We start from the raw sequence: 19,920 nt of genomic DNA, 5'->3' as shown, positions 1-19,920 counted from the left end.
CCGACTTTCTCTTCCACTTAAGGGAGACTCAAACCGGCTTACAATCACCTTCCCTTCCCCTCCTCACAACAGACACCCTGTGAGGTAGGTGAGGCTGAGAGATCTCTAAGAGAGCTGTAACTAGCCCAAGGTCACCCAGCTGGCTTCGTGTGTAGGAGTGGGGAAACAAATCCAGTTCACCAGATTAGCCTCCGCTGCTCTTGTGGAGGAGTGGGGAATCAAACCCGGTTCTCCAGATCAGAGTCCGCCACTCCAAACCACCGCTTTTAACCACTACACCACGCTGGCCCAAGGTCATAGAATCAGCATTGCTGTCACCTGATATATAAGGCAGTTTCACATGCGCTTCCTGATACTCACCCAAGTTCAAGTAGCTGGCGATCCTAAGCATCAGAGAGGAGGATTAATGCTTGGAAGCATGCATGCATCTAGGTTTCTGCCATAGCCAGGATGCACTGGGCACATGCATGCACTGGGGGCCAGCCAAAGAAGAGCATTCTGCACAAAACTGCATCGTACAGGGATGGCCCGGGTCTTTACTTTCTCTTGGACGCACGCCTTAATGTGGTGAGGGAGGGTTGCATGGATCAGTGAAGCTGAGAGCAATACCATCAAGAGTTTAGACTCTATCGAGAATCTCGACTAGCAGAGCAGAGTCACCCAATTCAGAATGGCCAAAGCTAAGACACCAGACTAAGATGCGTCCACCCCCTTCAGGGATCAACGGCCACATTGGCAGGACAGACAGTTCCTGCGGTTATGGGGCGGAGGAATCCCTGAAGGGCAACTACTGGGCCTCAGCAGTAGAGGGAAGGGACACTGGCAGAGGATCTTTCGTAGACAACTTCAGAGGGTGGCCATGTTGGTCTGAGTAGAACAGCTAGTAGCACCTTAGTGACCGACAAGATTTTGGGGGTATACATGCTCAAGAGTCACAGCGCTGACATAAGCTATCTCACAAAGGGAACTTTGACACTAGAAAGCTTATACCCTGAAAATCTTGTTGGTCACTCAGCTGCTACTGGACTCTGATCTAGCTGTTTCACAGACAATGGCAGTAATATTGGGGAGGGGCCATGGCTCAGTGGTAGAGCCTCTGCTTTGCATGCAGAAGATCCCAGGTTCAGTCCCCGGCATCTCCAGTTAAAGGGACCAGGCAAGTAGGTGATGTGAAAGACCCCTGCTTGAGACCCTGGAGTGCCACTGCCTGTCTGATTAGACAATACTGACTTCAAGGACCAAGAGTCTGATTCAGTATAAGTCAGTTTCATGTGAGTTCAACATTTCCCTGGAACCCTGGAAAGTACTGCGCAGAAGAAGGCAATGGTAACCCACTTCTGATCATCTCATACTTCAAAAACCCTATGATGTGACTAATGCATTGTTTCGCCTTAAACTGGAAGCGATTTGGCCACACATAACACACACACACACAGAGTTCTTTAAGCTCTGAGAATGAATTAGGGTAATTTTAAACTACCAACCTGCCAGTTTCAGTGCTTCTGTGCCTCAGGGAAAATGGGAAGGAGCATTAAAATCGAGATTTCATAAGTTCATTGCAAGCAAATTTGAATTAGAACCTGCTTCAAAAGTTTTCTTGTATTCCCAAGGGCTCCCCAAACAAACACACATTAAGACTGCCCAAACATTCAAGAAGTCAGGAATAAGCAGTCTCCATCTCCCAAAGACATTAACAAACTCACTTAGTTACTTAACCTCCGTTAATCTCCTGTCACAGAGGCAAGGATAAATTCTGCGGGTTTTCTCGACATACAATATTCTGCCCTCCCAATGAGACCCTGCTGGAATCTGCTGCAAATCCCATGATAAGATGCGACAGAGTTACAGACCAGCTCACATTTAATCCCACTGAAGAAGAGAATCTTCCTCGACACATGAGTGGCGGCAGCTTAAATTCGATTTGCAGTGGGAGCTGACAGTTTTTAAAATGGAGTCTAAACCTGATTGAAGAAAGGCCCAGCTTTATTTTAAAATAAGCATTTAAAGGGCAGGTATACAGATGCCGAAATCAAAACAAGTCTGCAAACCTCTAATTGCATGAATTCCCTTTCTATTAAAAATATTCAAGACCATGCATGGTCTTGAAACCTAGCCACCTGTAGAAGGTAAGGCTCACACCTGCCAAAATGATCAAGAAACGGAGCCTTGATTACTTACCATGAGGGCTCCTTCTCTTCTGAGGCAAAGGGTGTCTTGAGCAGTGGGTTGTTTTCCTTGCTCCATCCGGGGAAGGCAGGACTAAAATCAAACTTCCTGTCTCCCTGGCGGGAAAACAGCCTATGGAAGCCCAGTTACCGGCTTGCTTAGCTTAATAGACAGGAATGACACTTAACACTGGAAACATTAATCAGAAATCAACAACATCAACAGAGTAATAGGAAACTAGGGGCAACCTAGCTTGCTCAACTTGTGACCGATATACGTTATTGTAAATGTACCTAACGCTACTAGAAGGTTCAATATTCCCAAAGTTTTCCTAGGGCAGGCAAGATGCCCTTCACCTCAGAAGAGAAGGAGCCCTCATGGTAAGTAATCAAGGCTCAGTTCTTCTCTGAGGCAAGGGTGTCTTGAGCAGTGGGACCTTCAAGAGCTCCCATATGGGTGGGTTAGGAACCTTCTCCAACCACATGCTGCAACACCCTTTGTCCGAAGGCTGCCTGTGCTGTGGACCATGTGTTAATCTTGTAGTGTTTGATGAAAGTAGAGATAGAGGACCATGTCACGTCACGTCACAAGAACCTGCCACGTCACAACACGTAGGAACGTGGTCTCACTGCATAGATGAACCAGTGAGAAAACAAGTCAGAAAAAGGACTCCGATATGCAAGTCCTTGACCTGAGCAGTTCCAAAAGAAAAACAACAAGAAGCGTTTTTCCTACATGGGACAATTTCCCCCCCCCAAAGCAAACTTCTCAGATATGAAGCAGATTTATCCATCTACAGCAGCCAATAGCGACTCCCGCAAAAGGGATAAGAAATATAAGCTGTTAATCTGATGTGCCAACTGAAATATTGCCACCTTTGTTACCTGTGTATATATATGTGTGTATCTGTATATATGTGCGTATATGTGTGTGTGTGTGTGTGTGTGTGTATATATATATATTTATACACACACACACACACATATATATATATGTATATATAAAAGAATTTGCAACAAATATGAAGCCCTTGACCAATAGTGCTGTAATTATATTTTCTCTGCTTTTCTTGTTTTTTGTATTGTTTAGTTTATGTACTTACGTGTTCCTGTGTTTGTGAACTGTGATTGTATCTATATCTGTTAATATCTGCACCTTTTCCTGCTTCCTCTGCCATCTCCACCCCTACAACCATCGTGGCTTCTTCTTCATCAAACCCTACCTTTCTTTTCTCTATTTTAAGATGATGTTTTAGCACTGCAAGGAGAATAAAGCTAGGCAGACCGGCTCAGCCGGCTTAAAACCATCCCAATCCTTCTTAAAGCAGCTGCCTGTTGGTGTCTCAGGGCTAAGGGGAAAGGAAACGTGCCGGCAGTCCTTAGGAAGGTGGGCCACCATCTGGATGGGACGTAAGGACTCATCTCCATTCTTACTTGTATCTGACGAAGGGAGCTTTGACTTTCGAAAGCTCACACCCTGAAATTCTTGTTAGTCTCTAAAGTGCTCCTGGACTCGAATCCTGCTGTTCTACTGCAGACCAACTACCCTCTATAACTAGAATCAAAGAATCATAAAACCACAGGCCATCTAGTCCAACCCCTGCTCAATGCAGGATCGGCCTAGAGCATCTCTGATGAGCGCTTATCCAGCCTCTGCTTAAAGACTGCCAGGGAGGGGGAACTCACCATCTCCATAGGTGGCTAATTCCACTGTCGAACAACTCTTACTGTAAAAAAATTTCCCCCTAATATCAAACACATGAAGCTGCCTTCTACTGAATCAGACCCTCGGTCCATCAAAGTCAGTATTGCCTACTCAGGCCGGCAGCGGCTCTCCAGGGTCTCAGGCAGAGGTCTGTTCACATCACCAACCTGCCTAGTCCCTTTAACTGGAGATGCCAGGGATTGAACCTGGGACCTTCTGCACGCCAAGCAGATCCTCTACCACTGTGTTACAGCCCCTCCTCAGGCCGGTACCTAGTCTAAATAAGTTAGCCCTTCCACCACTGTAGGATAGGAAAGCAGGATGGAACATGAGGTCAAGAAAGGCTATAGAAAGACTAACAGAAAACAACAACACAGGAACAACAACACAGGGAGGGGCCGTGGCTCAGTGGTAGAGCCTCTGCTTGGCATGCAGAAGGTCCCAGGTTCAATCCCTGGTGTCTCCAGTTAAAGGGACTAGGCAAGTAGGTGATGTGAAAGACCCCTGCCTGAGACCCTGGAGAGCCTTGGAGAGGGGCTGTGGCTCAGTGGTAGATTCTCTGCTTGGTGTGCAGAAGGTCCCAGGTTCAATCCCCAGCATCTCCAGTTAAAGGAACTAGTAAAGGTGATGTGAAAGACCTCTGCCTGAGACCCTGGAGAGCTGCTGCCGGTCTGAGTAGACAATACTGACTTCGATGGACCAAGGGTCTGATTCAGTAAAAGGCAGCTTTCTGTGTTCGTGTATTCTTAACCTTTTAGGCGAAGGGCCATGGCTCAGTGGTAGAGCATCTGCTTGGCATGCAAAAGGTCGCAGGTTCAATCCCCGGCGTCTCCAGTTCAAGAGACTAGGCAAGTAGGTGATGTGAGAGACCCTCTGCCTGAGACCCTGGAGAGCCGCTGCCAGTCTGAGTAGACGATACTGACTTTGATGGACCAGGGGTCTGGTTCAGTATAAGGCAGCTTCATGTGTTCCTGTGTTCACATTTTCTTCTGCTAACCTAAGCGTCTCCTATACGCCTTCCATCCTATATCGCACAGCACTGACAAACTCCACTCAGGTAAGAATTGTGGCGCAAACCAAATCAGCTTATCTGAATTTTTGCCGTCGCTCCAACTCCTCTAGAGAAATATACGAAGCTGTTAAGGAAACGGAATCCTCAGAAATTGAAGGGCAGTGGTGATTAGAAAGTTGTCTGCGGTTAAACAAAACCACTCCCCGGAAACCGCATGAGTTGCAACAACTTCCTGGGTATTGCTGCTGGGCTGGTTTTCTTCCCTCAGTCTGTGACCTTACATCACCTTAAGAACAGAAACCAGCAATCCAAGTCGAAGAAGCAACAACTCATCGGCTATCCATTTGAAACACACGCCTTACTCGCTTTTACAGCTCTGCGCAACCCTTGGGGGGGGAGCATTTCCTTTTTACGTGTTGACGAATGACCCAGCCATAGGTGACAACTTCTACTCCGCAAAGTTAGCCCCTCCCCAAAAGCAGAGATTGTAAAAGAGGCATGGGTGAACAGATGAAGCTGCCTTTTACTGAATCAGATCCTTGGTCCATCAAAGTCAGTATTGTCTACTCAGAATGGGAAGCTGCTCTCCGGGGTCTCAGGCAGGGGTCTTTCACATCACCTACCTGTCTAGACCCTTTAACTGGAGATGCCGGGGATTGAACCTGGGACCTTTTGCATGCCAAGAAGATGCTCTACCACTGAGCCATGGGGGCGTGTGTGGCAGGGATGACCCCAGACCAACCTTCGCCTGGCCACCCGCTGGCACAAAATCGGCATTCATCGGGTCCAATAGGGTTAAGAAGATCAATGGCGGCTGGCCCTTTAAGAGCCAGCCAGTCAATGACAACTGGCCCTTTAAGAGCCCGCCAGCTGACAATCAGCTGCCTTGTGGCCCCACCCTTTGGATGGGAAAGGGGAGTGGCCGGGAAGAGACTGTTCCAAGGCTGCTATTGGTGTCTCATGTGTGGCTACACCCCCGGAGGACTTCTGGGTAGAGGAAGATTACCAGGAGTGTCCCAGGTATGGGTGAGGCCTTTACCAGGCTTGAGGGATGAGATTAAGAAGGACGCACCAGCTCAGAAGAGAGTAGAGCTGGGGGTGCTACTTAAAACCCACCCCTCTCTACATGAGGCCAAAGGAAACCGTTTCATGCAAGCTGGACACGTAACTGCCATGGCCCAGGACCTGACAGCAAACAGGCAAGGAAGCTTCACAGATGACGGTTCTTTCCACTTTCCTAGTCCCACAAAGGCAAGCTGGCCAAGTCGCTATCTTGTGGGGTTATCTGCAAAGCAAGCCATATAAAGAACTGGATGGGCTTTAGCAAACGCCTTGTGGAGGAGCATAGTTTAGTTGCAGATCTGCGGTGCACAGATACCTTACAATTGCTCAAGACAGTCCCCCTTAAAAGTGCTGTTTAAAAGGGGTAAGGGGAGTTTCCCAGGCCATAACAAAAGCATTCTCCTGCCATCTTCTTGCTGTGCTAAAAACCTGAAAGACTGAAAGAGCAGAAACAAAAGAAGGGAACCTGAGTAGAATTGCTTTTTTTATCACCATGAAGCAACTGTGAACGGCCTTGTCTGTTTAAAAGCGTGCCATTCCCCAACGGGCAGCCAACGTTTCACAGCAATGCACCAAATTTAGCAGGTATTACAGGACCCTGAAGAGGAAGCTTTTGGGTAGGTTTTGTGTATAGGGGAGGGGAAATATGCGCAAGTCTTTGCAAGGCATATGGCATTTTTTATGATTTAAACACATCATAAGCTTCTGAGCTGAGCATGCTCAATCTGCAAACTCCCTCAGACTGTTCCCAGTCAGAGCGACAAATGTACCCAGGAAGCAAAAAGCCTCCCTGCGGACAGAAACATGAATGAGCTTCTTTTGTTTCAAATAAGCCAACTTAGCAAAGCTCCTCATCGGAATTTCTTAAGGATTAGGATCCCTCCAGACATAAACAAGTTCTAGAGGTTTGGTGTCTTAAGCCATAAGAAGACTGATACTGGGTAGCGAAGGGAGAGCTTTGCTGGGAGGGGTGGTACAGGCTAAGACAACGATATTCTGGATCCTGCGGTACCTTGTGTCTCTTTCTCATGACGCCGCTTTTCAGCACTTCCGGGTCACCATTCATAAGCACAGCCAACCGAAGAAGAGCGCCCGGTGTTTGCACACAGGCCCAAGGAAGAGAGTGCCCCAGTTAAAAACCAGGGTTTAAAAAACAGCAGCTTGGAATTCCATATTCATATAAGCCAGTCACGGGTGGGGCGGACAAATATTTTATTTACTTCAAACATTTTTTTAGCTGCCTTTCTTTCTTACGGAGCTCAAGGCAGCTTACAATATAGATAACTCACATAAAAAAGCACATGTAAAAATACAGAGGACCAAAATTTAAAGTCACAATTTACGTTCTAACTGCAAGCTAAAAAATAATCCCAATTTTCTTCCAAAGGACTCAGAATGTTAACTGGCTCTCCCCCTGCCCCAAACAAGAAAAAGAGATTAAACTGATGCAGCATCTCAAGACCATGAGTTACTAGCCTAAGAACCAAGTAAATTAAAGTTACCAGATGTGGACGTGTTACTCCACACGTGCTACTGGGCCGTAGCTCAGTGGTAGAGCATCTGCTTGGCATGCAGAGATTCAATCCCTGGCATCTCCAGTTAAAGGGACTAGGGAAATAGGTGATGTGAAAGACCTCTGCCTGAGACCCCGGAGAGCCACTGCTGGTCTGAGCAGACAATACTGACTTTGATGGACCAAGGGTCTTATTCAGTATAAGGCAGCGTCATGTGTACTCATATGTGCTGCACAGACTGCCTGAATATATGAAGCCCCTGAGAGGCTGATCAACATGAGATTTTGCCCATGTAGCATTCAAGAGCTCTCCTAGCAGATGGCTGCTTTGACAAAGGTAATTTCTGATATTTGATGACCTTCCTTGCCCCTCCAGCTCCGCTGCGCATAAAACTTAAGCGCTTTTCTGGCAAACCGTCTTTTTTACATCCATAACCTTTAACAGAGGGCACAGCTCTTAACGGCAGCTTCAAAAAAGGATAAGACATTCAGTTAGGCACGCACAAGACTGTGCAGGAGAAAGGGCAGTGCTGTGAAGTTTCAGTTATTAAAAAAGGATAAGAGGGGTGGCTGTTCTACACACTAGCTATTATCCAGATTGAAAGAACCAGAAACTGAAGCACTTTTAAGTCCATTTAAACATTTCCATTCAGGAACACAAAGCCTTGCCATTACCGCAAGTACACCTCAAGAGCCTACCTTCACCTGTGCTACCTTAACAACAAATAAGTTTAAAATCAATAACACACACCAAGAAAAAGGAAATTAAACCTTCTTGAAGGGCTGGAGATTTTGACACTCAAAAGAGTGAAAGAAGCGTTTTGCAACCCCTGAACGCAAGCTGTAATTTTCCCATTCCGCAAGGCTAAGCTACATTCAAAAGTTTCAGCACTTCTGAGGTTAAACAGCTGAAAGGTGCAAAGAAGACCTGTGCTTGCTTTAAAAACACCACAAAGAGTTCTCAGTGAAATCGCACAGGTTAAAAGCTTGCCAGGATTCAACTGAGGTATCTGATGTCCTGAATCTATCCGCAGCCGAGGATCAAAAACACAATTCCACCAGCTAAAATACCACCACTGTTTGAAGGAAGGGGGGGAATTGCTCTCCACACCTACGCGGAAATCTTTCAAGCACCTGAAGAAGACTGGCAGCATTCATAATATGCAAGAAACGCTAACCTAATTGTCTCTGTGAAGTTCCCTTGTGACAAGTTCCAACCTCTCTCCCTCAGCCCCCAAAGAACAACAAAGAAACAGCCTGCTTCTGGCCCGGCAAACATAATTCCTGCATGGCCGCTGCAGATTCCCCATCACCCAAAAAGCATTCTAGCACACGCATTCCATTCCTCCCAAATAATGCGGAGCGCCAGCCAAAGCCGGCAGCAGCAGCAAAGGACGCTGCTTTCCACTCCCGGAAAACACCAGACACGCTTGCAGGCCTCACAGGGTTGTTGTGAGAACAAAATGGAGCAGAGGAGAACAACGTGAGCTGCTTTGGGTCCCCTTTGGGGAGAAAAGGCAGGGTATAAATGAAATAAATAGATAAATTGTGATATTTGCTGGTGGGGGAATCACACACGCTTTCTTTACATGTCAGCGTTTAAAGAGAAGGACAGGAAATGACCAAGAACGTCCCCTCCCCATTTAAGCACTGACCAGCAGAAGAGGGCATCTGAAGGGGGACGACTGCTGTGGTCAAACAGGGAGAGGCGCCAGGGAAACAGAGGGTGCATCCTTCGAGAAGAGAAGGATGAAAAGCAGAGATGGCGTTTGCAAAGATGCTGGTGAAACGGAAGCCCCTTTCCTGGTGTGCACAAAGGAGGAAAAGGAGGACTTTTAAACACACACAAAAGGAAAGGGATGGAAAGGGGGCAGGTGCCACAGAAACATACAGCTAAGGGGCGTGTTTCCCCATCAGAAAGAAGGAAGGGGAGGGAGAGGGTCTCCCAAGGCATTTGCCAACCTCTTAGGGGGGAAAAATACCCTTGGAGGAAGGGCTTAGCAAGCCAATGGGAAGAGAAATCCCTGGAAAGGGGCACAGGGTCAGTCAGGAAAACGTGCCAGTCAAAGACTGCTTAATCTCTCAGGGAACAAGGTTACCTGAGAGGAGAAGGAGCAATAAATACTGGGAGGGGGGCAGAAGAAGACCCCCAGATCCATGGAGCCAGGAACCCAGTTTTTAGAGTATATGGGGGTAAACTGGTAGGGCTGACTGGGGGCCAAAGATGAAATATTGTAAGGAAGAAAACAGAATGCTGTTTTAAAGCAGAGTACAGGCAGATTCTGCTTCAAGTGCATGGATTTGGGGGGAGGGGGAAAACATCCAATTGGGATGCAAGTTATTGGAGGGGGGAACCCCTGAAAGAGAGGTGCAGGCTCCATAAAGGGGGGGGGGCTGGGGACCTAACTGCTACGGGGATGGGTTGCCATGGGGAGGGGAAAGAGATCTCTGTTTCCTCAGGCATACACCAAGTGAGGGAGGAATGTAGAAAGGTGCCATTTCTCGGGAGAGGGGTCGAAAAATAAACAGAAGTAGGTGAATGCCAGAAAAGCATCTTGGGGTAAGGTTAAGTATCCGGATGTGAAAGTTGTGCGTGTGTTGAGACTGGGATGTGAAAGGCTGTTGGGTAAGGAGAAGAAGGGGGAGGAGGAGGAGGAGAAGAAGAGTTGGTTTTTATATGCCGACGTTCTCTGCCACTTAAGGGAGAATCAAACCAGCTTACACTCACCTTCCCTTCCCCACAACAGACACCCTGGGAGGTAGGTGGGGCTGAGAGTGCTCTAAAAGAACAGTGACTAGCCCAAGGTCACCCACCCAGCTGGCTTCATGCGTAGGAGCAGGGAAACAAATCCAGTTCACCAGATTAGCCTCTGCCGCTCACGTGGAGGAGCGGGGAATCAAACCCAGTTCTCCAGATCAGACTCCACCGTTCCAAACCACCGCTCTTAACCACTATACCACGTTGGTGGTGGGTTAGAAACACAGGTTAGAAACCGTACCCTGGCTTGGACAGCAGCAGTCACACATATATAAAATAAGATATCTAATGAGGGGGTTGGGCATGCCATTGGGATGATTCTCTGGAGTGAAGCTTGGAGAAAAAGGAGAAGCGAGGTAATAAAACCACACACAGCAAGGGGACAAGGGATAATTTTTCCTGCTTCCCTAGGGAGATGCTTGATAGCGCATAACAGTGCCTTTTTATTACATTAAGTAACAACATCTTATAACATTTTCAATATTTTGGAATAACATTACAAGGTTTGTAATGATGCCCTGGGGTACATTGTTTAAGACCAATTCTAAGTTATTAAATCCTTGTTTAAAAAGCACCCCATTTAAGTTATCACATCTTTATCGTGTACTGTAATATTTTCGTAAGGATAAATGATGAGATCCTTGTGGGAATGGATACGTTTACAACTCCGATAATTTGAGGTGCTAGTAAGGATATTGTATGTAGCCAAGTAATAAGAAGCCATTAAACTATCAACGTTACTTATTAACAAGGATGGTATAACTGAAGGTGTCGTTAACAGGGATATAATTCAATGTTGTAGTAATATTGCAATACCATATCAACATTATTAGCAATGATAGCACAATATTACTGCAATCATAATATCCTTACTAGCTTCATAATGTGTTGTTATTGTTAAAGCTCTCACTAACAGCGTGGACAAAGTGGTTATGACAGTTATAATACCCTCGTAAGCAACATTATAAAGCTATCACACCCTTGTCCATAAATGAACATAGTAATAGCAAATAAAAATATTGTGCTATTATTAAATATCTCCATCACAACACTGAGTGGCCCTGGCACATTTCACACACTGCATTAATACCAGATATCTTTACCAGCAGCCTTGTGTGGACATAAAAATACAACAGGGGACCAGTTTCATTTTGCTGCTCCAACCTTAGGCGGATCACCAGAGGGAGGGCATCTTGGCCACCTTCTGGGCATGGAGTAGGCGTCACTGGGGGTGCAGGGAGGAGGTAGTTGTGAATTTCCTGCATTGTGCAGGGGGTTGGACTAGATGACCCTGGTGGTCCCTTCCAACTCTATGGTTCTGTGACTCCTGGGTAGACCCTACCTGGATTGACCAGGCTGTGGGGCCGTGACGTTTATCAATAAAGCAACTGCGCCGCCTTCAACCGAAACATCCTCGTCGGCAGCATCGCCCCACATCGCCCTGAGCCACTAAATAAATGTGCCGCACGAAATGCCAGGTCGCCTCAATCAGTAGCCCCGCTCCGGAGCCAGTTTTATCGACACGTCCGGGCGGGCTGCAGCGCTCCCAAAAACCATCAAACCACCCCCCCCCCCGCTCACAACAACGCCCCGCGGCAAGACGTTTGCTCAAAATAAATAATAATAATAATAGTAGTAGTAATAATAATGATGATGATGATGATGCATTCAAGTCACTGCATATTCCTAGTTCATAACAGTGCATTAAGAGGACTGCACATTGCTTGTTCACAACAGTGCATTCAATAATTGCACATTGCTTGTTCACAACAGTGCATTCAATAATTGCACATTCCTTGTTCACAACAGTGCATTCAATAATTGCACATTCCTTGTTCACAACAGTGCATTCAATAATTGCACATTGCTTGTTCACAACAGTGCATTCAATAATTGCACGTTGCTTGTTCACAACAGTGCATTCAATAATTGCACGTTGCTTGTTCACAACAGTGCATTCAATAATTGCACATTGCTTGTTCACAACAGTGCATTCAATAATTGCACATTGCTTGTTCACAACAGTGCATTCAATAATTGCACATTCCTTGTTCACAACAGTGCATTCAATAACTGCACATTCCTTGTTCACAACAGTGCATTCAATAATTGCACATTCCTTGTTCACAACAGTGCACTAAAACCATTGCACGTTCCTTGTGCATCACAGGGCATCCGAGCGGCCGCGTATTCCTTCTCCAGAACCGTGCATTAAAAACGGATTGCACATTTCCCCCTTCGCAATTGTCAAGCGCTCGCCACGCACGCCAGTCTGCACATTGCAATACTGAACAGGGGCGGGGGGAGAGGCAGAACCCTTCTGGTCCCCCCCCTCCCCCCCAAAAAAAACAACAACCCCGCACACACCTTCTCCCCCCCCCCCGTTTTGCAATCTCACCTCGGGCAGCGCGGACCCCCCCGCAGAGCAGCGCAGCCAGGAGGCAGGCGGGGGCCAGCGGGGAGCGCAGCATCTCTGGCCCGGGCAGGGGCGGCTTCTTCTTCTTCTTCTTCTCCCCCTCCTCCCCGGCGCCCCCCGACCCACCCCCACGCAGAAAGGGGGGGTCTTCTTCCTCCTCCTCGCCGCCGGGAAGGGACCCAGAGGCCTGAGGAAGGCGAGAGGGAAGGAGGGGAAGCGCCGCCGCCGCCTTCGCCTCAGCTGGCAGCGAACAAAGATGGCGGCGCTCTTGCTCGGCGCTCCTCTCTCTCTCTCTCTCTCTCTCTTCCCCCGCACCGGTTGCCAGGCGAGGAGCGGGCGGGACCAAGCGGCCGGGGGGAGAGGGGTGGCCGGGCAGTGGGAGAGACCATCTCGGAGACGGAGGAGGAGGAGGAGGAGGCCGGGGAGGGAGAGACCCTCTCGAAGCGGAGTGGCGGAAGAGACCATATCCATTGGTGGAGGGGGGGGAGGAAGGGAAGGGGGATGTATTCTGAGGGAGGGCCGCGGCTCAGTGGTGGAGCCTCTGCTTGGCACGCAGAAGGCCCCAGGTTCAATCCCCGGCGTCTCCAGTTAAAGCACTGGTTCCCAACCAGGGGTCCGCGAGAACTAAATTAAGGTCCGCGAAACAAAGTTATAAACCCATAATAAATTAATATTTTCAATTAAAAGTATGTATTCAAATATTATTCTTAGTTTAATGTTTAACTAACAGTTATGATTAAAGTTTATTTTCAAATTCTCGGGATTTTTATTTTGAACCTTGGGGACCCTGCACCGAACAAAAAAGTCCTAGTGGTCCCCGGTCAAAAAAACGGTTGGGAACCACTGAGTTAAAGGGACCGGGCAAGGAGGTGACGTGAAAGGCCTCTGCCTGAGACCCTGGAGGGCCATGGGGAGGGGCTGTGGCTCAGTGGTAGAGCATCTGCTTGGCATGCAGAAGGTCCCAGGTTCAATCCCCGGCATCTCCAGTTAAAGGCACTAGGCAAGGAGGTGACGTGAAAGACCTCTGCCTGAGACCCTGGAGGGCCATACTGAGGGGCTGTGGCTCAGTGGTAGAGCATCTGCTTGGCATGCAGAAGGTCCCAGGTTCAATCCCCGGTGTCTCCAGTTAGGCAAGGAGGTGTTGCGAAAGACCCCCCCCTGCCTAAGACCCTGGAGAGCCATGGAGAGAGGCTCAGCAGCAGAGCCTCTGCTTGGCATGCAGGAGGTCCCAGGTTCAATTCCTGGCGTCTCCAGGTAAGAGGGACCAGGCAAGTAGGTGATGCGAAATACCTCAGCCTGAGACCCTGGAGAGCCGCTGCCGGTCTGAGTGGACAATACTGACTTTGATAGACCAAGGGTCTGATTCATTATAAGACAGGTTCATGTGTTCTATGCCTTCCTTCATGGGGAGGGTCCATGGCTCAGTGGTAAAGCATCTGCTTGGCATGCAGGAGGTCCCAGGTTGAATTGCTGATGTCTCCGGTTAAAGGGACTAGGCAAGTAGGTGCTGTGAAAGACTCTCTGCCTGAGACCCTGGAGAGCCACTGCCAGTCTGAGTAGACAATACTGACTTTGATGGACAGAGGGTCTGATTCAGTATAAGGTAGCTTAATGTGTTCTCTTTCTCCCCCTTCCCACACTGATTTACATCTTATTGATAGGAAGGGACATGATCACTCTCTTGAAGTATTTGAAGGGCTGTCACTTAGAGGAGGGCAGGGGGCTGTTCCTGTTGGCAGCAGAGGATAGGATTGCAATAATGGGTTTAAATTGCAGGTGGAGGGGTACCGGCTGGATATTAGGGAAAGGTTTTTTACAGTAAGAGTTTTTCAGCAGTGGAATCAACTACCTAGGGAGGTGGTGAGCTCCCCCTCACTGGCAGTCTTTAAGCAGAGGCTGGACAAGTCCATGTTCATCCACTGCTGATTTCTCAGGTTGGCAAAGTCTGCAGTATCTTTCATGTTCTTTCATGACTGACCCAAACAGGACACTGAAATACTGGACAATTCTACCAACTATTTTGTCAGATTGCACAGAGAAGCCATTGAAATTCATAAACATCAGCACAACTTTAACAGAAAATAAGAGAGTTTAAGAATGAATAAGGCTTGGCTTCCTGTCCTGAAAACCTCCAGACTAACAAAGACTACAGTCCACAATAGCCATGCGGATTAGCTTTGGATTTCACACATTAACAGATCACTTCAGGATACAATGGTTCCATATTAACATACCATACCCTCATTAGAACATTATCTTGATACTTACAGGACAACGATTAGCACATTACCTTTGATACTTTTTGCAGGACAATGATTCAGCTCAACCCAACCCCTTTCTGACTATATATTACTCTTCCTACACACTTGACACTGAGAGACACTGTCTTTCAGTGTTACTCCTCTGAAGATGCCTGCCACAGCTGCTGGCAAAACGTCAGGAAAGAAAATACCAAGACCACGGTCACACAGCCCGGATAACCTACAAGAACCGATGAACTCTGACTGTGAAAGCCTTCGACAATATTATGAAAAAATGTTAAGAACAGCCAAATAAAACCTCTGCTTGCTCAGCTCACGACCTGAGTTCACTCCTGACGGAAGTTGATTTCAGGTAGCCGGCTCAAGGTTGACTCAGCCTTCCATCCTTCCACCCAGCTTGCTGGGGGTAAAGGGAAGATATCTGGGGAAGGCACTGGCAAACCACCCCATAGACACAGCCTGCCTAGTAAATGTCGGGATGTGATGTCACCCCATGGGTCAGGAATGATCCAGTGCTTGCACAGGGGACCTTTACATTTTACCTTTGCTCAGAAAAAGCCTAACACTTAAGGCCCATCAAGGGTAGTTAAGAAACCCTGTAATTCTTTTGTAATTTTAGATAGGCTGAAGGTGTTTTGCATAACAAGTGAAACCAAGTGTGTTTAGGATGGGTACCTGGGAACCCAGTTGTAAAACATATTTACCCAGAAATAAGCCTTCAAAATTAGAGATTAGGCATATGCTGTAGAAGTGTTAGTTCTTAGTTCAAAAGCGGTGGTTCTGCTCACAGGAAGCACAACTAAAATTGCAGCTAGCATGCAGCCTTCATCCAAATGTGTTTTTGTTTTGCTCACAAATAAAGTATGCCTGAGCTGATGCATGTTTTACTTGGAAGTAAATGCCACTGAATTCAAAGTAGGGATTTCACTTGGTTTGCACAAAAGTGTAGCCCTGCAGCATCCATCCTGTGCATGTTTATTCAAAAGCTGCATTTTGCTGAGTCAGACTTTGAAACTATCCAGCCCAGCAAAATACTTTGGCTGGCAAACCATTCTGCAAAGTCTCACAGGAGGAATCCTTCCCATCTCCAATTCCTTGAAATCCTTTGACTGGCTAAGAACTTCCAGAGCCTTATGAAGCCTGTTGCAGCAAAACCAATAAATGGTCTTGTGTAATATCCATTAATAAGGAGCCCCGTGGCGCAGAGTGGTAAGCTGCAGTACTGCAGTCAAAAGCTCTGCTCACGACCTGAGTTCGATCCCAACGGAAGTCGGTTTCAGGTATCCGGCTCAAGGTTGACTCAGCCTTCCATCCTTCCGAGGTTGGTAAAATGAGTACCCAGCTTGCTGGGGGTAGAGGGAAGATGATTGGGGAAGGCACTGGCAAACCACCCCGTAAACAAAGTCTGCCTAGTAAACGTCAGGATGTGACGTCACCCCATGAGTCAGGAATGACCCGGTGCTTGCACAGGGGACCTTTACCTTTTTAATATCCATTACTGACCAATCAGTTCCCCCCCCCAAAAAAAGCACCTCCCACGCATGACCATTTGACTCCATAAGGGGTCACCATGAGTTGGGTGCGACTTGACGGCACTTTACACACACACACACAAGGAGGATGAAGGAAGATCTAATTTCTTTGGACAAAGTGAGACTCAACCAACAATGCAACAGATAAGCAACACACAAAGGGACCCAAGATGCAATGAAAGATGGCAGCATCCAATCTGAAGGGATGTGACCCATTCGTATGGAGAAGCCAGTACCCAATGAGACAGGCTGTTCTTTCCTATGGCGAACAATTTACTCCCCTGTCCCATATTCAAGGTAAGGAATGCTGTCCAAACCCCTTGCTCCTCTAATATCAGTCTTTTCCACCCCTCTTTGCTCACTCAGACCCCTTTTCCCAGAGCTGCCCTTGAGCCAGAGCCCCTTTGGACTGCGCAGAACCTAGATCCCAGTGAAAAAAAGGCCCAGAAGAAACACGATGGCGCAGGGACGCCAGTTGCATTCTTGCAAAGGTTCATGGCTCGTTTCTCTCAGTGGAAAGCACCGCATGTTTTGCACACTTCCACCAGCCTGCTGGTATAAATAATTAAGGTGCCTACAACTTGTTCATTAGCAAGAGGAGCACTTTGTCTCCCGGTCTCCTGTAATGAGGAGCAAAAAGGGAGGGGGGAGAGGGGGATCAATGAGGCATTGGATGGCTGTTGACGGACGTCCACCCTCTCACGCCGATGGAATGTCGCAAAGCAGATGTCCTGGGGTGCTTTAAGAACGGCCCCAAAAATATCCTTGAGCATCTTTCTTTTTCCACTCACGTCTTTAGGTGTTTCCCTCCCTCGGATAAATTAAAAAAACACTCAGAAATACACCCTGGCGCCTCTGGGATGCTATAGTTTCCAGCCTTGATTTTATTTTTAAATGTGTCACATGGCCCCTTTTTCACACTGGGGAATGGCAGACACACCCCCACCCCCGCCGGCAGCCTGGCTTTTTAAATCAATCGAACAGATAGCTAGCTTCCTGTAGCTGTCCTCCCAATGAATCTCATCCTCTGGTAATAGAAACCATCTGACAAGCAAAAGCAACAGGTAACTCTCTCTCTCTCTCTCTGCCCATTCATACCTGGGCCTTGAAGAGTCAGCCCCCCATACCATAACACACACACCCAACCAATCAGGTTGCCCATTACAGAGTGGTCCCCATTACTGCTGAAATCTTCTGCATAAAAATAAAACCTAAGACGACACCTATTGGACTCAACCCCAAATCCATCTAATCCTGCATTCTGCATCCAGCAGTGATCACACAGTTGTCTTTGGGAAACCCACAGGCATGCCAAGAAAGCAATACACCTGTCCTGTTGATTGGCCTCAGCACCTGGTATTTGGAGGGATACTGCTCCTATACACGGAGGTTCTATTTACCCATCCTGGCAAATAATCAGTGATAGGTGAGACTGTAAGATCAGCCCTGCTGGATCAGACTCAGGTGTCCCTCGCATCCAGCATCCTCCTTACCACAGAGGTGAAGCAGAAACTCAGCCAGGCAAGATGGAAACCTATCTCCCTTGATGAGTGGTGCCAAAGTCTGGCATTCGGAGGTACATTGCCTCTGAATGTGGAGGTTCCATTTAACGTCCTTCTGCGAAATTGTCTAAGCCTCCATGTGTTTGGCCTGGCCTTATGGCCGCATGAAGCTGACTCGTAGGGAGCCACGCCACTGCTCAGGCCAGTACCTGCTCTGCATGCAGAAGGTCTCTCAGGCAGAGAAGGGTCTTTCCCAGCCAGGGGTCCCCAAGGAAAGCCAAGGCCTGAACGTGCATTCAAAACACAGAGTCTGCCACTCAGTTTTGCTATCACAGGCAGGCACGAGAAAAGAGAGGATGATACTGAAGCTCCATAAGGATGAAGGAAGGAGAGCTTACCACCTCCCGAGGAAGCCTGTTCCACTGAGGAACTGCTCTTGTTAGAAAATTATTCCTAATGTCAAGATGGAAACTGTTTTGATTTAATTTCAACCCATTGGTTCTGGTCCGACCTCCTGGAACAACAGAAAACAACTTGGCACCATCCTCTCTATGACAGCCTTTCAAGTACTTGAAGATGGTTATCATATCCCCTCTCAGTCTTCTCCTCTTCAGGCTAAACATACCCAGCTCCTTCAACCTTTCCTCATAGGACTTTGTCTCCAGACCCCTCACCATCCTTGTTGCCCTCCTCCGGACACGTCCCAGCTTGTCTAAATCTTTATTAAATTGTGGTGCCCAAAACTGAACACAATACTCTAGGTGAGGTCTAACCAGAGCAGAGTAAAGAGATACCATCACTTCGCGTGATCTGGACACTATACTTCTGTTGATGCAGCCCAAGACAGCCTTTGCCTTTTTAGCTACTGCATCACACTGCTGACTCATGTTCAGTGTTTGATCTACTAAGACCCCAAGATCCTTTTCACACACACTACTTCCCCTTGAGATGCAGTGGCATGGATCCCGAGCCATTTGTGGACTCCGTGGTTGCACTAAAAAAAAAACACCTCGGTGATTTGTGGCTTGCTTTCATTTGTGGTTAGTGCCAACAAGTTCTGGTTAGGCGACTAGAAAGAAGTGACAATTCCTGGCTGGTAAGCGAACCCCAGTTTGTTTGCTTCTTTGCTTCACTTGGCCTCTCAGTGTTTCTATGGACTCTGTTATTTTATTTATTTACATTATTTATAGTCCATCTTTCTCACTTGGACTTGGCAGACTACTCAGAGTGAGTCAATACAACTGACAGGATGGGGCATTCAATGAACAACACAAAAGGAATAAGGGTTGTAGAACCAGCCAGAAATCTAAAAAGAGAACAGCATGACTGTTAACATGACACATTAAATGATGCAAAAATTACATCATAGGTTCCAACCTAAAACAAACAATACACAGTATTATAGACCACAGTCCCTAATAATTAATCCAAGTAACTTTTTGAAACATTTAGTAAAGTGTGACTCTATTGCCTGCATAGAAAAGCCTGGCTGTGTAATTCAATTTTGCATAGTTTGCGGAAACCAGGACAATGGGAGCTTTCCTGACCTCCTCAGGCAGGCCATTCCACAAGTGGGGGACACAATGGAGAAGGCATGTATAAGGGCAGTTGTTGATTTTGCCCATTTGCAGGTTGGCGATTGCAGAAAACTCTTCTCTGGTGAATGAAGGTGCCATGGCGGAACACAGGGAGAGAGGCTGTCTGGCAGATATGAGGGTCCCAGGCCATGAAGGGCTTTGTAAGCGACAGCTAATACCTTAAACTGAGCCTGGTAACTGATGGGCGGCCAGTGAAGGGCCTTTTATGTACTCATTTGTATGTATTTTATTTATATTGTAAGTTGCCTCGAGCTCTGTAAGGAAGAAAGGCAGCTAAAAAATGTTTGAAAGCAATATATAAAGAGGACATCAGTCCCTAGCAGGTGCTTCAGTAGCCAGATGCGCGCAATGATTGTCACTGTTCAACAAAATGTGGTTTGTGAAGTCAGATGTCGC

General features: G+C 47.3%; 1 protein-coding gene across 4 annotated transcripts in view; it reads right to left on the bottom strand.

The window, feature by feature from the left end:
* The window catches only part of CLSTN1 (calsyntenin 1), a 54,981-nt gene extending 42,263 nt beyond the window's left edge, over positions 1-12,718 (bottom strand). For all 4 annotated transcript variants that reach the window (XM_056865626.1, XM_056865628.1, XM_056865627.1 and 1 more), the window contains exon 1: positions 12,614-12,718. In XM_056865626.1, coding sequence (XP_056721604.1) covers positions 12,614-12,686 — 73 coding nt within the window. In that variant the 5' untranslated portion in view covers positions 12,687-12,718. The remainder of the gene's footprint in view (positions 1-12,613) is intronic.
* Between the last annotated feature and the right edge of the window lie 7,202 nt (positions 12,719-19,920).

Source organism: Euleptes europaea, chromosome 19, assembly GCF_029931775.1.
Source record: "Euleptes europaea isolate rEulEur1 chromosome 19, rEulEur1.hap1, whole genome shotgun sequence".
Classification (NCBI taxonomy): Eukaryota; Metazoa; Chordata; class Lepidosauria; order Squamata; family Sphaerodactylidae; genus Euleptes; species Euleptes europaea.
This window is presented reverse-complemented; position numbering and strand designations above follow the sequence as displayed.